The sequence below is a fragment of the Sapajus apella genome, unplaced genomic scaffold, assembly GCF_009761245.1.
Source record: "Sapajus apella isolate SASKATOON/1434 unplaced genomic scaffold, GSC_monkey_1.0 scaffold1, whole genome shotgun sequence".
NCBI lineage: Eukaryota > Metazoa > Chordata > Mammalia > Primates > Cebidae > Sapajus > Sapajus apella.
The window spans coordinates 43,412,586-43,435,191 of NW_022436941.1; the positions used below are offsets into that span (position 1 = coordinate 43,412,586).

Here is a 22,606-nt window from a genome sequence, read left to right on the forward strand (position 1 = left end):
ATCTGAAACCCTGTCGACACCTCTGCAAGGGAGATGCAGCATATGCATTTTACAAATGAGAATATATAAAGCTTTGGCATTAAGCCACAAATTCAGAACATACACAGTAACAAGAGGAGCCTAACTTTGAATCCATGTCTGTCTATAGTGTACTGGACTAAATATATACCGCAAAGACCTACTTAACTATTACTAACCACCTTGATATTCAAATTTAGATGGTGTTCAGACCACCACATGCATTTTTAAAAAGACATACTTGAATAAATCCCTTCACACATTTTGGGGAAGCCAGCAGATCCTTTGGAAATTCTAGAAAAGTACACCCCCAGTGATGTTGATTTCAGGTTACATGCCAATAACTCTGTATCCTACCTACTAGCCATGGGCATTCCTGTGTGGATATATACAAACAGTGACGTTCTTTCCTGTCACCTCACATACACAGCTCTACATTTGGGTTAGTTTGCCTTCTCTGTTCACAAACTTTGGGGTGACAGGTTTATATTAATCGTTTTCTAAAACCTTCAATGTTTCATTCAGTTCTGTGATCTGTTTTGCATATCAAACAAAATGCCATATGTTCAAAAGCCACAACATTAAGTAGTTTTTCTCTTTAACATTCCTTTGAAATTTTAATAGTGAATTGATGATTCCTTATGCTATATGGTGTGACACACAGAATTGTGAACTTACAAATTGCAGCTCTGGATATGTAGCATTAACAGCGATAAGTTCCATGTAATTTGCAAAACCCTCGTTAAGCCAAATATCATTCCACCATTCCATTGTGACCAGGTTGCCAAACCACTAGGAGGTAAAAAATCAATGTTATTGGAAGTTAAATAAAAATTATTAACTTTTGCCAACAAATATAATGGTTACTAACTTTTTTTTTATTAGTTAGTGTCTCTCTTCCCTCTTTGCTACCCTTATTTCTTTGTACAATATTCCTGATTTTCTTGCCTTCTTATTCTCACCACCACATTTTTGCTTGATTTTCTTTTTTCCTTTTTTGCATGTTCTCAATGCCCTTAATTCTTCAACTTTCATTCTATCTGCCCAACATTTCCTAGCTATTAGATTTAATATGAAGAAATAAGATGGAACATTCTACGAAGGTACTTTTTCTTTCCCACAGAATAAGAACAATCTCACCTTGTCCTTAATATATGATGATGTTCTAGGGAGAAATATAAACTCAAGTGCCCTGGGTGAAGTCATCTTTTTGCATTAAGTAGCAGGTACTTAGGAGAATCATAAGAATTCATTTAGGGCTCTCAGATTGTTATATAATATTACAGATGATGACATTCAGTTGTTAACCTCTGCCCCTAACTTACTTCCAGTGGGCCACTAGAAACAATAAAGGCCTAAGATTTAAAATATGTGTAAATAGTGTTCCTATGCAACAATTTTGCATGTTCTTCACATGTACCCCAAAACCTAAAATGCAATAAAATAAATAAATGGAAAAAAAAAACAAACAAAAAAAAATAAAAAACAAAAACCTACAAACAAAAAACCTGCGTGAATTTGGCATTGACTCTTTAAAATTTGTGTTAATTTTTAGAAAATAATTTTAATTATTTACCACTGGGCCAAAGTGATGTTGCAGTAGGGCACATGATTTATTTTATGGCTGAAGGGACTCCCATGCATACTCTCACTAATGTCAGGGCATATGGTCAAAAGGTAAATTAACTTCTACATATGGAAACTTGGAGGTGGTCTAAAAAGGACCACGCTAGATAACAGAGTACATTAGTATGTAGCAGGGGTCCCAACCATCAGGCACTCCAAATTTCTCACCTGACCCTAAAGAAAGGGAGTGTGGCAGGAGAGAGGCAGGTTTTCTGGGGCCAAGTGCAGTCTTTCTTGTTTTATAGCTAGAAAAGAGCTACCACAAGGTGGAGCAAAGTCACAGAGAACCAGTGTGAGAGCCAGAACCAGGGTTTCCTGTCTCCCAAACTTGGGTCACCTTGGCTTTCTGGATTTAAAGTCACAAGTATTCTCCATACCCAACTTTGCAAACTGAAATGGGCTATTAGCTATGGGAAAGATAAAGGAAACCTGAAAAGATAAAATTATGGAAAGTCTGGTGGGTGTGGTGGCTCATGCCTATAATCCCAGGACTTTGGGAGGACTAGAAGGGCAGATCACCAGAGGCCAGGAGTTTGAGTCCAGCCTGGCCAACATGGTAAAAAAAAAAAAAAAATGTGTAAATAAAATAAAAAGGATGCACAAAGATAATCAACATATTTACCCTTACCTATATTTGATCTGTATTATACATTTCAAATATTACTATTCTTTCATGTGCTTTTTTATTTATTTAGCCTATATGCCTAATACTGCATATCTAGTGTATGTCTTTAAGATTGCAATCTCTAGAAGGACCAGAGTTTCAACAATAAGATTCTAAGATTCAGAAGAGCCTGGTTATAGTTACAGAACAGAAAATTATAGGTCTGTAGCTCTAGAAACAGTTTAAGCACTATTTCTTTTCTGACAGCCCTCAGATTACTTTCAAGTGGCACCAATCTTCTGAAGTGCGTTCATGGAAAAGGAGAGGAGGTGTTTCCTCAATTTAAGAACCGGTGACTGTAAGAAGTACAGGATAAACTGATTCTGGTCACTTTACCAGTTAGTAAACCTAGTTTATTCATTCATTCAATAAATATCTATGGAGAACCTACTGCATTCCTGACACCATGACATATGTTAGAAATACAAAGATGTGTGTAATATAACCACTGCCTCAACACAAATAACAGAGGTCCACCAGTAGACAAATAAATACAGTAAAGCAGGTGCTAAGATCGATGTCTTTGCCAGGGACAGAGGGGATTCTAGGAGGAAATAATCAGTTTTGGCAGGACGATGTATAGAACAGTTAGGAAATGTTCATTTCCTGCAGTTTGTAAATAGTCCTCAGGTATGCTGAATATCAGGTAGCAGGAGAAAAGGCACAGTGATACAGCCTGGCATGTTCAGAAAATGGCAGGTAATCTCGGATGGCTAAAACTTGGGCATAGGCAAGAGATGAGGCTGGAGAGGTAAAAAGGAGCTGGGTCATGGGAACGTTGTATGCCATGCTCAGACAGTTGGCACTGGGGAGTCCTTGCCAGGGCTATGCACAGAGTGGCATGTTAATATGGTCATCAATGGGAAGACAAAAAAGTGAGGTCAAAAATTCCAGTGCTGTTTGCTGCTTCAGCACTTGACTACATCTCCGTGGAAGAGAAGCTATTAAAGGGAAGGCCAGAGGGAGCATGGAGCCTCAGAGGGAGAGCTCACAGAGCACTTCCCTACAAACATTGGGCAGAAAGATTAGAAATCCCCAGACTCAGTTAAGCGCTTTAGAGCTCCTGGTGACTCCCGATCAAAACACCTAAAATGGGCCAGTGGGGAGATTCTGAACCAGAGGAAGCAGCCCATGTGTTCTCGAAGCACAGTGCTGAACATGGCTCTCTGTGTAATAGAGTATTTAGTTCACTGCTTTAAAGAACAACAACACATTATTGTGGTGATGATAAAGGATAAAGTTAAAATGCTTTAAATAAGAGATTTTACCAGATTCTACAATGGAATGATATTCAACCACTTGGTGAAAGACAATTTTGGTGCCTTTAATAATTTACTGCATTACTGAGAGTTTTCAGAAATGACATAGAGGGAATAGTCTGATATCTATAGGCTTAGTTTTACAGTTCCACATTTGTATGTAATACAGAGTTGATAGATGGCCCTTAGACACCTTATGCTACAAGAAATAGTAGTATCTTGTCTATAGCATACTGTACTAAATATATATCCCAAAGACCTAATTAGCCATTACTAACCACCTCGATATGCAAATTTGTATAGTGTTCAGACCACTATATCCGTTTTTAAAAAGACATACAAGAAATAGTAGTATTTCTTATAGAAGTAGTGGCCATTGTCATCATCATTAATAACTAACACTTATTGAGTGCTTACTATGTGACCTGCACACTTTCCTTATCTATAATTCTCACAACAGCTTTACGAAACAGACTATTATTAACTTCATTTTATAGATGGGGACACTGGACTTCAGAGAGTTAGGTAATGTGCCCAGCATCATCAGCCCATCAAGTTTCACTTCAAGTATTTCATTATGGCCATATACACACAGGCTCCAACTGAAGGAAGATTGATTTTGCCCTAGATTAGAATGCCAGAGTACCAGGGGATATAAGAAGAAATATTTTTAGCAGAAATCTTTATTTGCAAGATTTCCAATTCTGTGCTTCATGTGTCTGCACAGTCACTTCCCTTCTTTTCCCAAAGAACATTTGAAGGCTTTGCTTTGAAAGGTTTTAGACGATAAATGTAATGGCTACTTCTGGTGATAAAATTCCGGTATGCATACCATAGTTCAGAGACTGAGTGCTCTGCTACTTGACATATTGTGGTACGTTTAGTCATCTCTCAGTTCCCCTCTAGAGGTAAATGATATGATTTATTTTGTCTCGGGGAGATTGGTAGTGTTCTATATAATGTCCTTTTGAACTAATATGGAGATAATGTCATGAGTGCCAAGTACCTGGTGTGCCAATTCATGGGCTATGACTCTGGTGACCCACAGCTTATCAGAAGCAGAAGAGGTCTTGGGATCAAAAAGCAGTGACGTCTCCCTATACGTAATGAGGCCCCAATTTTCCATGGCTCCAGGTCCAAAGTCAGGAATAGCAATTAAATCTAAGAAATAAGAACAACCATACTATATTCTTATGGCTCCCACACCAGAAATAGAATTAGCTCCCTGCTAAAATACACAATGATCCTTTAAGTATATGTAAGCAGACTTTTTGAAAACATCAAGAACAACTTAACATTGACAGGGTGTCTTATAGTTGCACTGAAAATAATCAGTGCCCATTATCAAGTAGAGTAAATTGTACACAGAATTTTGTAGATGAAGTAACCTATTGACATTTAGCCATTTTCTTCCTGAAAGTACTGAACTCTGAAAATATTTTGGGTGCCTTACTTCCAAGAAAATAATTTATTTAAAAACATTCGTATTGTATTTTAAACTTTTTTTAAAAAGGTATCAAATAATTTCTAATATGATTGAGATTCATCAAAACATAATGAACTCGTTTCTAGAAAAAAAAGATACAAGATTTTAATTTCAGGAGAATACCTCTTAGGAGCTATCTCTATAGTCAATATTTTGATGATATTTCTAGCACATATAGCTTTTAATATGAGCAAATGTCCTTCTAAGACAGTAGAGGAAAAAGCTCTGGGCATTGATTCTTTCTGACTTCAATTTTCTTTTTAACACTGATATTTCCACTACTTCTTAAGAAAGTGTTGTGGGGGGAAAAAGTGCAACCTAATCATCTTTAAACAACTCAGGTATAATGCATTAATTTGCATTACATGTATGTGTGTGTATATATTACAAATGCAAATTAATGCATATATACACACAAACACACACAAATATACAGGTATATGTATATATACATTGTTTGCTATCCTTTGCTAATGATTTCATGTAGGTTAAAAAATTTCTGGCTAATATTTGGCCTTTGAATTCTGACAGCTAAAAAGTTCTATTTAGCTTTAAAAAAAGATAATTTTTAAAAAGTTCAAAATGAACCAAGTTACTCGGCGTATAATTACATTGTCTGGAGTTAATACTGGTTAATTCTAGTAGATTAAAAACAAGTATACATAACACAATCAAAAACTAAATTAGCAGTAATAAAGATTAGTATTCATTAGCACTTCAAATGTGGCAATGACTTTTCTTCTAAGTTGAATTGATGATTTTATAGTAGTGGTACTTATATCTCTATTTTTTCTTAAGCTGCATGTTTCTTTTCTGTTAGTCATAAAGATATTCCATATCCTCTTTAAGACTGCATTTTTCAAGAACAACATTAATATTGTTGATGGCTATTATTAATCTTTCTTTGGCTTTTGACCTAGAGGACAGCAATGAATTATGTATAAATGGGATTTAGCATATCTGTACTAAAGGGTATATAGAATCTGCACAATAATAATAGAGTGAGACTCAGGAACTATCGAAATAAGCCCCTGGAAATAGCATTTAATTTTTTTAAGCCTAGAACTGTATGCCAATTGATGGTCCCTTTTAATTTATCTAAGGAAAATGCATTGGAGTTGGGGGCAAGAGGTGAGAAAGGACATGAAAGAAGTATATCCTAAATCCCAAAGGAAAAAAAAAAACTGCTTTGTCACTAGCAGAAACCCCAAGCACTAATCTGTATATGCTATGAAACTTTCATCACAATTTTTATATGCTCTACAACAGGGGTCCCCAACCCCGGGGCCTCGGACCAGTACTTGTCAATGGCCTGTTAGAAACCAGGCCTCACAGCAGGAGGTGAGTGGTGGGCGAGACAGCCTTACTGCCTGAACTCTGCCTCCTGCTAGACCAGTGGCGCCATTAGATTCTCACAGGAGCATGAACCCTATTGAGAACTGCGCATGTGAAGGATCTAGGCTGCATGTTCCTTATGAGAACCTAATCCCCGATGCTCTGAGGTGGAACAGTTTCATCCCAAAACCATCATCCCAACCTTTGTGGAAAAATTGTCTTCCACAAATCCAGTCCCTAGTGTCAAAAAGGTTGGGGGCTGCTGCTCTATAATATTCTGAAACTAGAATTTAAAAATTTTTTAAGATAGAAAATTAAAAGCAAGATAGACCACTAATATCATCTCATGTAAAGACCTACTACCACACCCAAATGATCTGTTTCCTACAATTTTTTTTTTTTTTTTGAGATGGAGTTTCACTCTCGTTACCCAGGCTGAAGTGCAATGGCGTGATCTCGGCTCACCGCAACCTCCGCCTCATGGGTTCAGGCAATTCTTCTGCCTCAGCCTCCTGAGTAGCTGGGATTACAGGCACGCGCCACCATGTCCAGCTAATTTTTGTATTTTTAGTAGAGACGGGGTTTCACCATGTTGACCAGGATGGTCTCGATCTCTTGACCTCGTGATCTACCCGCCTCGGCCTCCCAAAGTGCTGGGATTACAGGCGTGAGCCACCGCGCCTGGCCTCCTGCAATTTTTAAAAATCTATTCCACAGTCTTACCATCCAACCTCAGTGCCCAATATAAGTAACAGATGGAGGCACAGTTTTCAGTTCTCTGTCTACATAAACCTTTGAACAGGAGAGAAACTCCATCTCAAATAAATAAATAAAGTGTAAAAAGTAAAACTAAAATAAAAGATTGTTGACCTTGTACAAATAGGACCTTGGACAAATATTGACCTTGTACGATAGCGATTGCTCCAGAAATTCCTCTAATTGTAATATGATGTGTGTGTGTGTGTGTGTGTGTGTGTGTGTGTGTGTGTGTGTGTGTATTTTTTAATGGAAAATTCATTCTCTAATCAACGCTGCTGGGGCATAGAAGAACAGCATGATGGGAGGTGTGTTTCCCTCCCACAGAAGAGGAACATAATGGCTGAGAGCCATGATGTCTGCCACAGGGAGCCACAGCATCACTGTGATGGACAAATATTCAAAGAGCATTCCTGTGACGAGCTCTTGGACACATGGACTCTTATTTTGAACAGAGCAGTCACTGTTTATCTTCCCTCTTTCTCCCCATCTCTTTCCACGGCCCTCTACCTGGCTTCTGTCCGAGCCTGCAGTGTGTGCCTTTTCTGATCGGCCTGGGAGAGTGCAATGCAGATACATTAAATGGGATAAAAGAATAGAGAAATGATCCACACTATCGGGGCATCTCATAAATATTTTCTGCACTTAGGGACCATCTCTGAGGAACAAACGATTTTTTCTTGAGCTAACTGAATTCTTTAGTGCTCATTTAAATCATATAGAAAGAGATAGAAGGAGGGAAGAAATCAAAGCAAGTTCTATGAGCAAAAATGAAGAAAATGACAATAATGTGGAATTTGAACATACCCAGTTTGGGGAGTGGATAGTTGATATCAAAGTACTTTTCATAAAAATCAAGTAGCTTCAGTGATGCCTGCAAAGCATAATGTGTTTGATTCCATTTGTCTGGGGACGCGTAGATGGACACCTGGGAAATGGGGATCAGAAGAGGTTTTTGAATGACAGCTCCCTGGCTTAATTCTGTTCCTGTTAACCCTCTCACACAGAAAGGCAGACTGCATCTTTTCAAGCAAGTATTAAGATACGATTAAGCATGTTGTCAATAAGGGTAAGAGGTTCTGTGAAGTATGAAAGCAAAAGTCGGTCTTGAAAATTACAAACACCCTGCAGCATCTGTTACAATCCATTTCCTCAGTGCTCGTCTGTAACTTTCAAACCATATTGACCCATCATATCATAACCCAAGTACTTGACAACTAGCTTTCTGAAATGATGACGGCAAACACAATCCAAATAAAACATAGGTTTCTAGACCCGTGTGGGGAAACCCTGAATAACTTATTGGATCCATCCTCTGTCAAGTTTGCTTTAAACCAAGAAATGCTCAAATATGTTCCAAGGCTTCCCCAAGGAAACTAGCTATTAAGTGGAAAAAATAGAATTAGATTCCAATTTTCTTGGCTTCCAAGTATAGGGCTACTTTTATTTCATGACATGCTTTTATGCTCTGAATTAACTGAAGTCCTTCAGAACTTTTATATGGAAAATATGTAAATGGCCATCATTTTTTGACGTTTACCAGGCACTATGCTGAATGCTTACATGTAAAACCTAATTTAATAATTTGCACCCACTCTGTGAAGCAGCTGCCATTTTATAGATGAAGCAACAAAAACACATGAAGATTTAGTAGCTTGCTCCAGATCACCCAGGCTGAAAGTTGAAGACCTGGGATGTGCATCCAAGGAGGCTGACGAGAACCTGTCTTCTGAAGTGCCAGTCACCTCCTGCCCATCCATGTCTATGCACATATATATCTATGTGCAGAGCTGCCATGATATATATGTAGCTACACAACTCACATATCTACATATTCATAAGTATTATATGTATGTAAATTGTAATAGACATTTTATACTGATTTTTCTTTTATTTATTTATTTATTTTTGAGATGAAGTCTTACTCTCGTCGCCCAGGCTGGAGTGCCTGGTGTAATCTCGGCTCACTGCAATCTTTGCCTCCTGGGTGCAAGTGATTCTCCTGCTTCAGCCTTTTGAGTAGCTGGGATTACAGGCACTTGCCACCATGGCTGGCTAATTTTTGTATTTTTAGTAGAGATGGAGTTTCATCTTGTTGGCCAGGCTGGTCTCAAACTCCTGACCTCAGGTGATCTGCCCACCTCGGCCACCCGAAGTGCTGGGATTACAGGTGTGAGCCACTGTGCCTGGCCTATCTCCGTTTTTCAAAAGCATTCTTTTATAAACTTTAAAGATGTTTTTATATCTATAATTTTGTCCCTTGGGATAAGAAGTTCTTTTTTATTTATTTAATATGTCCACTGATGCTTGGGAATATTTAACCACAAAGATAATCATTAGGTATTGTTGTAAGTTTTTACAAACAATGAAGACTCTAAAAATTATAAAGATCTTCTGTTGAGGAAAAAAGTTATTTAAAAAACAGTGGGAAATGGTCAGGCAAGGTGATTCACACCTGTAATCCTAGCACTTTGAGAGGCCGAGGTAGGTGGAACACTTGAGTTCAGGAGTTCAAGACCAGCCTGGTCAACATGGTGAAACCCCATCTCTACAAAAATACAAAAATAGGCCGGGCATAATGGCAGGTGCCTGTAGTCCCAGCTACTCAGGAGGCTGAGGTGGGAGAATTGCTTGAACCTGGGAGGCAAAGATTGCAGTGAGCTGAGATCACGTCATTGCACTCCAGCCTGGGCAACAGAACAAGACTCCATCACACACACACAAAAAGAGTGGGAGAAAACATACATGTTCAAAAATAAGAAGCTGATTTAAAAATCCTTATTAGACTTTGATGCAATTATTAATATAATATTATTTATAATTTTTAATGACATTCAACTTTTATGACATATTTTGATAAAATGGGTTAAAAACAGTCAATATATTATTTTGCAAAGGGTATATGTATGTATGTGTATGTGTGTGTATATATATACTTTGAGAAATACCTTTACATATATAGTCAGTAAATACAGTTACTATGTACATACACATATGCTGACATACATATGGAAAATATTTGGAAGGCTAAACTATTATCGATAGTTGTATCTTGGTGACAGGACTATGAATAATTTTTAATTTCGTTTTTTATCTATTTTTGTAATGCAAGCATAATGCTTTAATAATAAGGAAAAACATGAGAAAATAAAAGCTCACTGCTCTCAGGACACTATTCTGTACTGCGCAGAAAACAGAAGTCAGTCTCACCTTGACTCCTGATGAGGTAGAGCCACTTACAGAGTGGAAATCACAAACAATGTAGGCTACAAGGTACGTACTCATTTTTACAGTAGTTTCAAAGTGATCTTCCAAAAGGCCTCCTTCAAGCTCAATTGTCTTAACCTACAGAAAGGAAAAGGAATAATCCATACTTGAAAACTGAAGTATTTCATAGCCATGCCTATGACTTACGGCTCTAACTCAAGAGGCAAGCCTGATACTCTGAAGGACATTCGATGACCTCGTAGGAGGGCAATGGCCTCTCATAGCATTCTGTGGCCTCTCTTACCACTATTGCTTTTATCCCAGCACTATGTGGAAGACACAAAGCCCCGCTTTTGATATCCCCAAAGCACAAAAATGCCAAATCAAATTTTGTTGATTGAAACCACAAAACTATTAGGTGTTTATATTTTCTTAAAATGCAATAATCTCCAACACTGGCATCAATTCAACTTCTGGGCTTTGAAGTAAAATACCAGATAATGCCCCCTTTCCCTTTGTTGTACAAAAAATACACCTCTGCAGAAAAAGGAAACAGGAAGTAAAACTGAACTAGAGGCTTCACATTATCTTTTAATCTTCTTATGGAGTGTGAGGTTGGTGTTATTTCTTAGGTGAGGAAACAGAGGCTCAGAATTGTTTACTGAATTGTTGCAGATCACATGGCTAGTTCCATGGTGGGACCAAGATGTGAATGTGACCGTGTGACTCCAAAGATGATGCTCTTCCTCTCACTTGCTGCGTGACAGCTTGAGTCATGGTCTTATTTTATCTTTGCTTCATTGATTCAGCAATGAAAGCAGTCAGGCCAAGGAGGTCATTAGTAATTTAAGCTTCTGCCCATCTCCTGAGGAAGTAGAAACTTTTCAGCCTACAGTCTTGTCAGCTGCATCCATCAAGATCACTGGGTAATGACTGAATTCTATCTTCATTTGGTCTGGGCCGCTTGTCTCAGAGATGGTTTTCACCATGGTACAATGCCCCCAAACACTGAAGGATACAGATCCAATAATTTGAAAACATTTTCTTCAAGCTAGTCACAACTCTTAGACTGGCTCTCCCACACCTCTATCCTCAAGCCCGTTCTGGGAGTCAGGCTTGTGACAATGCTGACTGCAACTTATTAAGCATGTTTGATGTGCTGGATAAGATTACGCTGTGCTTTGGTGAAGAAAATAGCTTGAAGCATTACCATAGACTACCTAGTCTACTACGACGGCAAATGTTTTTGTTATTAAATTTTACAGAATTTAATTTTACTGAATTCTATTTGAAATCTATTTCTAAGTTCCAATTAAGAAGAAGATACCAAACAAATACTCTAAGAAAGGTAGAAGTAGATACAGGGCTGAAAATTTTTTAAAACTCTATCCAGCAAATTAATTTCACTCAACAACAGTCACCTTTTTTAGGAATTTGATTCAACAAATGTTCTCTGGATATCCACTCCCAGCAGAGGAGATGCTGTTTTATGGTGGGGGCTGCGAGACAGGGTATTATTGTGGTCTTCTGGCCAAAGTCAGCAGCAAAACCATCTAGTCAAGTGTGTGGAAGGGCGACTGGTGGAGGAATAGGCTATGAGGCTATGGGGAAATGAGTCTGGGCTACTAGAAAGCTGGTGGCAGGAATGGTAGGAGGCAGATGAGTGTTTGCTAAGATTTCTCCCCCCAGAGGAAGACAGTGCAGTCCCTGGAGGCTGAGTTTTGTTCAGAAACCTAGAGTGACCCATGTAGATTAACATTGCCTTAAATGGACGTGTATGCAGTATTAGTGTAAGTTCTTCCAGGATGGTGATGTAAGTTCCACGTACAAAACTCTGGTTGCTAGACAGCATTAACTGTTTTCTCAATACCAGTAGAACTTGACCTGCATAGAAATTGTCACCAGTGCGTTTGTGTTCCCTTAAAAGGATGAAAGAGACAAATCAGTGTCCAAAATATATGCCGCCCCTACTAGCCCTTGGGTGGCTCCTCACTTCTCTTAAATTCTGCATTCTTAACTAAGGAAACTGAGAACTGAGTGTGTATTGCTTCTTCCCACCAGTCGATAGCCCAGCTTAGGAGCTGCAACTGTTATCTAGAGAGTATGATTGTGACATTAATTCAGTTCTCCTTTTTTGACTAACCATGAGAGCCTGGGTTGGTCAATGTCTATTAAAAGCAGAATGTTAAATCAGTATTTGCTGAAAAGGGCATGATCCAGCGAGCTGCTGCAGTCAACTGGGCAAAGTAGACATCCAAGGACCTTAGAAAATATTTTCAAAGGCTGGGCGCAGTGGCTCATGCCTGTAATCCCAGCACTTTGGGAGGCTGAAGTGGGAGGATCACGAGGTCAGGAGTTTGATACCAGCCTGACCAATATGGTGAAACCCCATCTCTACTAAAAATACAAAAATTAGCCAGGCGTGGTGGCACATCCCTGTAATCCCAGCTACTCAGTAGGCTGAGGCAGGAGAATCGCTTGAACCTAGGAGGCAGAGGTTGCAGTAAGCCGAGATTGTGCCACTGCATTCCAGCCTAGGAGACAGAGCAAGAGTCCATCTCAAACAAACAAAAAAAAAAAGAAAGACAGGGGAAAAAAAGAAAACATTTTCAAAGTGTTTGCTTCTTTTCCTTAAACACGAGAAGTTACTAGAGATTTCTAAGATATAAATTTTTAATTTTAATATAATAATGATAATGGCAATTTATGTTTGTATTTTATTTGATGAAAAGGGCTGTTTTTACTTTACCCACCATGATTACTTAGATAAAAAATCACATTAATAAAAACTTCCAGGAAAGCTACTGCAATGATACACTGTCCTGAAACGAACATGCTGTTAGAAAGAAGAGTTGGTGTCAAAGCAGCAAATTGTTGCTACCTGAAAATGAAGGGCTAATTAAACTGCTCACTGTTAATAATCACGGAAAAACTGTGCTACGGGGTCCCACGGAGGTTTGCTTCTTTTGCCTTTGGTCTACTCTGCCAGTATTTCAGAGCAAACGTCTTTTCCAGCATTAAGTAGAAATCTGGGGGATGCAGCATCTAGATTATGGGCTCGTTTCTCTCCTGCATCTTTAGAGGCAGAGAGGAAAATGGTGTTCGGCCACGTGCTGGCTGTGGATGACCTGCCGCCTCCTGTGCTCTGCCTTTCTGAAGCACCATCAGGAGAGCCTCTATTTTTGTCCTACTTTCCAAGCAGCGTTACAGAAATATTTTACATTTTGTTCAGCAGCACAAATGGCAAGCACATCATTAATGAGGAGGTATCAAACAAGGAAAAGGGTCTACTGTGCCTTCCAGAGTCTCTGCATTTTGAGTACCAATATCAGCCAAATAAGAGTTCCAATTTTTTTTCAATTAAAAACATTGTATAACCACAATTAATAATTTTCATAAATTTAAGAATTACTTGTGAAACTTACAAAAGGGATTTCTAAGTTCCATCACAGACTACTAGATCCGAATTTCCTGAGCTGGGACCCTGTAAAGTCCCTGAGGTCCTTGTCACTGCAAAAGGGGTCTCTGGACCGTCAGCAGTAGTATCACCTGGGGGCTTGTTAGAAAGGTAGAACTTCAAGCTTCAACCCAAGACCTCTTGAGTCAGAATCTGAATTTTAACAAGATCCTCAGACCATTCATTGGATACCATTCATTTAACCTAAAGTCTGAGAAGTGCTGCTCTAGGTGATTCTGAATTTCATCCCTGGCCAAGCGAACAGTGATTTAAGATACTTCTCCATATAAACACGAAGTATAAATCACTTTGCTTGAAAAAATAAAAATAAAAAAAGCTTTTTGTGTAACAATGCCCCAAACAGAATGATGTTAAAGTCTAGAAGGAGTGAGATGATGATGGTGATAGATAAAAAACAAATTAATGACTGAAATCCTAAAGCAATTAAACAAAACACCAAACAACAACAACAACAACAAAGACTGAGTTTCAACTTGAGAACAATTTCTCAATGTTTCTGGAAGTGGAAATACCTTTGGCATGTTGGATAGTGCGATATGCCTGCTCTCTCTTCGGATCTTGATGGAAAAATTGGCTTTGAACAATGGTTCATCAAAGCAAGGGAAAGCCATGCGTGCCTGGGTTGGCTCAAAATCTGTTACGGCAAGTATTCTGTGAAAAGACCCACCCCCAGCCAAAATGCACAAGTGAAACAAAGAAGAGAAATGAATCTGTACATGTAGCAAACAGCTTATCAAACCTTGGGGTAATAGGCTTTATTTCTCAACCTACAATCTTTGTGAATCTCAAAAACTGTCTTTTGAGGAAAATGAAAGTAAAATCTTATTTAGCAGCTACCAATTATGAGCAATGCCCTGTTCTGGGAACCCTAATTACATTATTTCATTCATACTCAGGTCAAACAAGGATATTGAGGCTCAGAGAACTTGAATGACCTTAGCAGGATCCCTAGCCAGTAAATGGCTGAGATAGTACACATGTTTTCTACATGACTTCAAAATTCACTAGGAAATTAATCGTCAGTCTTGTCTCTAAACCTGAAAGGGCCTCATGCAGACATTTGAGTAACTGTGTACATGAGTGATGTCTTGTGTTTCCAGGAAGCAGATCCTGACTTATTGAGAACATGCTGCCAGGAGAAAGAGGTCCTTACCTGCAGGACAGGGAAAAGGGAGAAGCCAGGCAAGGGTGCAGGACAGGCAAAGTCCCAGCATCAGCCTGACTCCCAGGGAGCTCTGGGATGCAAACTACACCTTCACGTGTCCCTCACTGGAGGCAAGGAGCTGAGCTTTCATATTCTTGTATCATTATTCGCTAACGGTCTCCCTGTGGCATCTGTGCCCCCAGGTACTTCCAGTTATCTCTGCTTGCCACTCTTCAGACAATGACAGGTATAATAGATATATACCCTGACAAACTTATCTATCCCAACACCTGGATATGCCTGAAACTGTACAGTTGCAGATTTACTCTTTGAACTTTAAGCTTCAATTAAGAAGTGAATCTGAGGAGCAGATTTTGAGTGGAAAAGGAGGGGAGAATAGAATAGCTGAAATGGGAAAGAGAGAGGTCAGGAGGGAAGAAAGGGAAGCTGTCAGGGTATTTTCCCTCAGCTTACTTTATTTCTTTGAAACAGGCTGGGAAACTAAGGCTAGGGATGTAAATGATTCACTTGTGGCCTCAAGGTTTTATTTGTATTTGGTAGCAGCTTCTGCAAATGTAAAGGAATTCTAAGTGGCTGAAATAATTTTCACCCATGTGAAATTTTGGTTGTAATAAGTCTCCATTGAAAAAAAATAAAGGAACTGAACCTTTGCTGCTTACATGATTAATTTGAAATCTACATGCAAAGTGTGACTTTCTGCATCTCAAAAGAACTACCATCAACTGAATTATTTGGGTATTTTAAATGAAGAAGTGAGGAAGAAAGAGAGAGAAAGAGAGATTCATAAGATTCAATTGACATCGTGTAGCACGTTATCCTACACATCAGACCTACTAGGTGACTGAGTATGAAGGGAACTGACTAATTAACCACAAGAAGAGTCAGGAATAGCCTGCAATTAATCCTGGGAGGCATGGTGGCAAGTCCTCCAGCTTCATTCCAAATATCTCCCCCTCTACTCTCCCACAGCTCCCAGAATAGTATTCCTAAGATGTATGTCCTTTGGATGGGGCCTGTGGCATTTGAAAAAAATGAAAAAAGCCATCATTGTTTACATGATACCTTAGTGAGAAGGAGTTGATACTTTTCCTATCCAATACTGTGCTGAGCCTGAGAACAAGCCCCTGAAAATTGTGGCTGCAACGAGGAGAAGCGTCACCAAGGGGAAGTGGAAGGAGATGAGCGTGGGGAAGAGCTTACCTCCCAGATGGATCCTGGCCCTGGAAAACCAAACCACCCACTCCGTGAAGCAACCTTGATTCTTCTCTTGCCCTCACCTCACATGACCAATGTCAGCAATCTCTGTCGTTTTGCCCTCCAAAATAACTGCCAAGTTCAATTGCTTCACTCCATAAGCACTGCCACTAGCCTTTCCCAAATTACTATCACTTCCTTTTTTTTTTTTCTTTTGAGACAGAGTCTCACTCTGTCATCAGGCTAGAGTGCAGTGGTGATCTTGGCTCATTGCAACCTCTGCCTCCTGGGTTCAAGCAATTCTCTTGCCTCAGCCTCCCCAGTAGCTGGGACTACAGGCATGCACCACCACACCCAACTAATATTTGTATTTTTAGTAGAGATGGGTTTTCACCATGTTGGCCAGGATGGTCTCAATCTCTTGACCTCGTGATCCACCTGCCTTGGCCTCCCAAAGTGCTGGGATTACAGGCATGAGCCACCATGCCTGGCCTTACTATCACTTACCTGAATTACTGCAATGACCTCCCAAATGATTACTCTGCTTCTCTGTAACACACTCAACATAGACTTGATCTTTACAAAGCATAAATCAGAGTAGAATCTTCCAATGACTTCCCATCTCATCTGAGTAAAAGTCAAAACTCCTTATAAGATACTCCAAGACTCCACATGATCTGATCCCTTTCTCCCTCTTGTTCACCCTCTTCAGCTCACACTGGCCTTCTTCTGTCAATCAGTCCTGTCTTAGAGCCTTTGCACTTGCCCTGAGATGTTCTCATAATTGTTTCTTTAAAAAAATTCAGCTCTCAATTTAAATGCACTTCCTCAACAAAGACTTTCCTGCCCAGTCATCTGAATTAGTCTCAATCCCCAGCCACACTTTCTACTTTTTTTGCACCTTGTTTTATTTCATTCATAGCACTGTCCACTTACCTTGCCAATTTTATTTATTTTCTTGTCCTGATTGTCTCTTCCATCGGATCCCACCATCACACATTCAGTGCAGTGCCTGGCACATAGTATGTGCTCAATGAATATGACTTGATTAAATAGACCATATTTCTCAATTTTTCAAACAAACTTATTCCTTGTTTCTGCCTATTGGCTATGAGTCATGCTGTTACCTGGGCAATGTATACTCTGTCACTTCCTCTCTCCCAACCCCAATCTCACTTACGTTTCCTTCTGGTCCCAGACGAAGACACACTTCCTTTGAGAAGCATTCCCTATTTCAGCCCTCTCTGCATCTACCATCTCTTTCCCTAGCACTTAAGCATATCCATCTTATCACAGTCATATACTGGCCTCTCTCCCTAGTTATCCAGCTGTTTATGACTCTGTAACCTGCCTTTTCATCTCTACTGTGGTTTCCTTAAGGAATGATAGAGCTTTTCCTTCTTCTGGGTTCCTCACAGTTTACGGGATTTCTCATAAATGGCTGGTGAAGTCTGCTCCTGGCAAAGATGTAACTTGTAAGGAAATTATCACAAGAGAATGTAAATTACCTGAGCAAGTTCTTACCTTGTTTCACCACCAACAGTTCTGTATGTGCTTTTATAAAACCCTTCAAAGCCATCAGCTAACTTGGCTTGGAAGTCAATAGCCACATAGTACTTCAGGTGAGGCATAAGTTTCTCTGGAACCAGCAATGCAATTTGTTGATGAGGAGGATAACTCAAAACTTTCAGCTCTCTTCCTGGTTTCATGTATCTTGAATCTTCCTCTGACTGAAGGGTGGCATTCGTGATTTCAAGATCTTTGCTGTGCAAGATGATAAACTGGGTAGCATTGCTGACCAAGACCTCAATCTTCTCAGATGCAACAAAGTCCAGAGAGGTGAGATTGGGATGGACAAAGAGGTCATAATGGAGGGGAATGATCACGTTGGGGAGCCTTAGCTCCTGCCAAGGAAATGGTTCCCCATTGGCAGCTACTGGGAAAGCCCCAAGGTCCTCAGTGAAGTGATAACTCAGAGAACAAATGGATATTTGGGGCAAGATGGCTGCTAAGCAGTAAAATCCTGTGTGAATGTTAAACCTTGGTGTTCTGCGTGAGTTAACCATTGCAGAATAATGGAACATGAAATCTATTCTCTAGATGACAAGTTAATATCCAGGCTAGTCTCCTAGTTCTTCATAGCACTGCACTGGTTCCAGTTATGTCCCATGGGATCTGAATAATATTTTCAATATATGAATTTAATCTAGAAGAAAAAAACCCACTTATAGCATAAAGAAAAAAAATTTCAATTTACAATAAAATCTTAAACATTTAAAAATATTTGTGTAAGAGAAAATCTGCTCTCTGTCAGAATTAGGCCAAGTATCTACAAAATACAGCAGAAATTAAGCTGCCATCTGGTTATTACAAATAAAAACCCTTTAGAACTGCCCCCAAACCCTTACCTTAAAATTGAATGTAATGGATTTCTTCTGAATTCTTGTGCAATGAGCAGAGGTAGGTGTGTAAATTCATTGCATGTTGAATGTTTTTTAACATTTGGTTATATTTTAAATTTTTGTTTATTTATTTATGTTTTAGACAGGTTCTTGCTCTGTTGCCCAGGTTGGAATAGAGTGTGCAGCCATGATCACCGCTTACTGCAGCCTCAACTTCCTGGGCTCAAGTGATCCTCCCACCTCAACCTCCAGAGTAGCTGGGACTACAGACACACATTGCCACACCCATCTACTTTTTTTCATAGAGATGGAGGTCTCCCTATGTTACCCAGGCTGGTCTCAAACTCCTGAATTCAAGCAATCCTCCCCACTTAGCCTTCTCCAGAGTGTTAGGATTACAGGCATGAGCCACTGTAACCAGCCTATTTTATTTTATTTTTTAAAGACAATGTCTCATTATGTTGCCCAGGCTGGCCTCAAATTCCTAGAGTCAAGCAATCCTGATGCCTCAGCCTCCCAAGTGGCTGGAACCACAGGCACACATGTATTTTTAAGAGTATGCCTCAAAGTAAGCTGTGCAAGATGCCTCTATTTTGTCTTCATAAGTCACAAAGAATATTCTCTATATATTCTACATTCTTTGGATACCGGATATTATTATATTACTACTAATAGCACTGAACTTCGCCTCTTTCAATAACATTATCTGAACGGCCTCATTTTATGGCTACTGGTATAAAGGTTGCTGGCCAAGGTAGGTGTTTATCCTTAGTTTATTTTCAATATGTCAAAAGTCACGGAAATAAATTCTGAGTTTATAATATTTTCACAGAATTTTTTTTTTAAAGATTTGGGTCTTTTCCCATTATACTACTTTTGAAAGCACAATTGGCTGGGCATGGTGGCTCATGCCTATTATCCCAGCACTTTGGGAGGTCGAGGTGGGCAGATCACCTGAGGCCGAGAGTTTGAAACCAGCCTGACCAACATGGAGAAACCCCGTCTCTACCAAAAATACAAAATTAACCAGGCATGGTGGCGCATGCTACTCGGGAGGCTGAGGCAGGAGAATCGCTTTAAACCAGGAGGTGGAGGTTGTGGTGAGCCGAGAGTGTGCCATTGTGCTCCAGCCTGAGCAGCAAGGGCAAAACTTTGTCTCAAAAAAAAAAAAAAAAAAAAAAAAAGAAAGAAAGCACAATTAAATCAAACTGAATTTATTACCTTTGCAAATAGAACTAAGTTTCTTTCTATTCAAAGGGTAAATCTACAACACGTATAAAATTAGGAGAAACAGCTGGTTAATTTAGGGAATCAGTTTTTACTCGCACCCTGCCAGCTGCCTCTACTTACGTCCTTACTGCTTCAACTCAAACCATGAAGGTTTTTTCTGCTTCTTCTTTTTTAATCCTTAACAAGTTCTGCAGAATTAATTATCCAAACAATTACTTCCATTTTTAAATTTACACTATTAATGCAGATAACAGATATGGTTAAAGGAACAAAAAATAAAATCATATTAAATAAAGACACTTCTCCTTCCTTTTAAAAACAAGCATTATTACTGCTACCAAATCTCAATGTTCCAAGAACCTCTGATAAGTACAATTGTGATTGGCCTATTAGCTTGAATTTTGGAGGCATTAAAAAAAATGGAGTGGCTTATTAGTTAGGTCTGGCTCTTTGGAATCAGCGTGCCTAGATGCCAGCACTAATTCCACCAACCTCACCTGTGTGATCATGGGCAAAGTTTCTGACTTTCTGAGCTTCATTTCTCTCACCCATAAAACATTGTAATAAGTATACCTTCCTCATGCTGGGATGATTAAATGAAATAATTCATGTGAAGAAGTTGGGATGGCATAGCATGGGGCATATAGGAAGCAAGTAATGAATGCTGGATATTAAATTATTATTGGGGTTATAACTTGCATTCCATGGCCAAAATGAAGGAGTAGATCTGCCCTGACTTGCAGCAGACACTCCCAGAGATGTACTTGATTGATAAGAGTAGAGAGAAAAGCTTTGATATTTAATCACACGGTCTTTAACTTTAGAGGTAGAAAGGGTTTTAAGGCCAGATAGTACAACTCCTTAATGTTCAGGTAAAGAAACAGGACCGGGCTCAGTGACTCAGGCCTGTAATCCCAGCACTTTGGGAGGCCAAGGTGGGCAGATCACCTGAGGTCAGGAATTTGAGATCAGCCTGGCCAACATGGCAAAACCCTGTCTCTACTAAAAATACAAAAATTCGCCGGGCGTTGTGGCACATGCCTGTAGTCCCAGCTACTTGGGAGGCTGAGGCATGAGAATCGCTTGAACTTGGGAGGTGGAGGTTGCAGTGAGCCGAGATCATGCTGCTGCACTCCAGCCTGGGCAACAGAGTGAGGCTCTGTCTTAAAATAAATAAATTAAATAAAATAAACAGATAAAGAAACAGGATGGTGACTTCTCAAAATCCACACAGGAAGTTTGAGGCAGAATCAGGACTGAAACAACAGCCCTTTGACCTTTGGTCTGGTGGGCTTTCTATTATACTGTGCTGTACTTTAATTAGTAATTCAGTGAACAAAACATCCTGGGACTGAAGAGGCAAGAATTGTCACAAACGTTTAGAAAAGACAAGAGGTATCTGAAAGAGAGTCAGTGCAGCAGAGTCTCAACTGCACACATTTTCTAGTTCAGCTGTGCCCAAGTCACCCCGCTTTCCCAGAACCCTGCCTTAGATTACAAAACCTTCTCAACACAGCAGCTCTGTACCTTCAGTTCACTATTCTTACCGAAAAATTCTAATTTAAAGACAAACCCAAGAGAAATGTTGATATCTTACCTTAAATCATGCTGCTGCAGATTTGACTGAAGGGGAATTTGTTTGCTTTCACTTTCTGTTCTAAGCTTCAGAACTTTGCATGCTTCCTGATTACGGTGCTAGCTGGTTCATTATCATGCTGGTGTGAATGGGGCTTAGGATAAGAGCTTCATTCCAAAAAGGACAAGAAACTATGTAGAATGCACAAATAAGTGGCTTGGGAGTAGAAGCCAAACCATGGAAAGGAAGGATCCCCAGCGGCTGCCACTTCTGCTGTGTTATCTGCTCTGTTCCCTTATCACCAGTGTAAAACCTTCAGGACATAGTTCATGTTTTTTAGTGCCAAGTTGTCTTAAGACTTGATCTTGAATTTCTCCCTGTGCTGCGTCCGCAGTGCTATGAAATCTGACTTCTGCCCATCCACCCCACAAACGTAACTCCAAGCTCACCCAACAGCTCCCAGTCAGCTTCTGTGGTCTTTATCAGAGGTGATTATTCTCAGCTTTTCCATGTCTGTAACCTCCCAGTCTCCTTGGGCTCAGGGGGACTGTATCTCACCCTCATCTCTTTGATCTCTCTTTATGTGTCTGGTTGAGTGGGGCATCTGCTTCCTCTTTGTTCTGAATGTAAGTTTTACCCAAAGATGAAACCTCTGCCCTTTGCTCTGCCCTCTCTTTACCCTTTCTGGTACCCAGATTTAGCATTTATCCACATTCATCCCACATTGCTCCCATTCTGATGTCTCCTTCAGTGGTTCTGCCGCTGTAATTCCAATAGCCTGATGGACTGGCATTACAGAGATGTCTAACCCTAACCTGAACCAGAACCCTAACAACTCAAACAGTGTTTTCCTTCCCCAGATTAGCACCCTCTGCTTTAACTTCATCTGCTTCCAGCCTTCTTCCATTATCTAGGATTGAAGTATATAGTTAGTTATTTTGATTCTCTTTCCAATTTGTTACCAAAGCCTGTTGATTTTTCAGTTTTGATCTCTTTCTTTTCCTTTTTCCTTTTTTTGTTTTTCTTTTTTGAGATAGGGTCTCACTCTGTCACCCAGGCTGGAGTACAGTGGTGCCAACCCAGTTCACTGCAGCCTCCACTTCCCGAGCTCAAGTGATCCTCCCACTTCAGCTTCCTGAGTAGGTGGGGCCACAGGCATGCACCACCACACCCAGCTAATTAATTATTATTATTATTATTATTATTATTA

At 39.7% G+C, this 22,606-nt stretch overlaps 1 protein-coding gene across 3 annotated transcripts in view; it reads right to left on the reverse strand.

Moving 5' to 3' along the window:
• Nucleotides 1-22,187, reverse strand: part of ERAP2 (endoplasmic reticulum aminopeptidase 2) — a 44,739-nt gene extending 22,552 nt beyond the window's left edge. Inside the window, exons 1-7 of one of the 3 annotated variants that reach the window (XR_004268183.1) lie at nucleotides 21,418-22,187; nucleotides 17,713-18,394; nucleotides 14,342-14,480; nucleotides 10,355-10,489; nucleotides 7,952-8,072; nucleotides 4,574-4,728; nucleotides 697-810 (exon numbers count right to left, since the gene is read on the reverse strand). Coding sequence is in view for 2 of the 3 variants with exons in the window: in XM_032275698.1 (XP_032131589.1) it covers nucleotides 697-810; nucleotides 4,574-4,728; nucleotides 7,952-8,072; nucleotides 10,355-10,489; nucleotides 14,342-14,480; nucleotides 17,713-18,272 (1,224 nt within the window). In the remaining variant the exon portion in view is untranslated. The remainder of the gene's footprint in view (nucleotides 1-696; nucleotides 811-4,573; nucleotides 4,729-7,951; nucleotides 8,073-10,354; nucleotides 10,490-14,341; nucleotides 14,481-17,712; nucleotides 18,395-21,417) is intronic. The other 2 variants (XM_032275698.1, XM_032275690.1) reach the window with 2 other exon arrangements.
• Nucleotides 22,188-22,606: the final 419 nt, after the last annotated feature.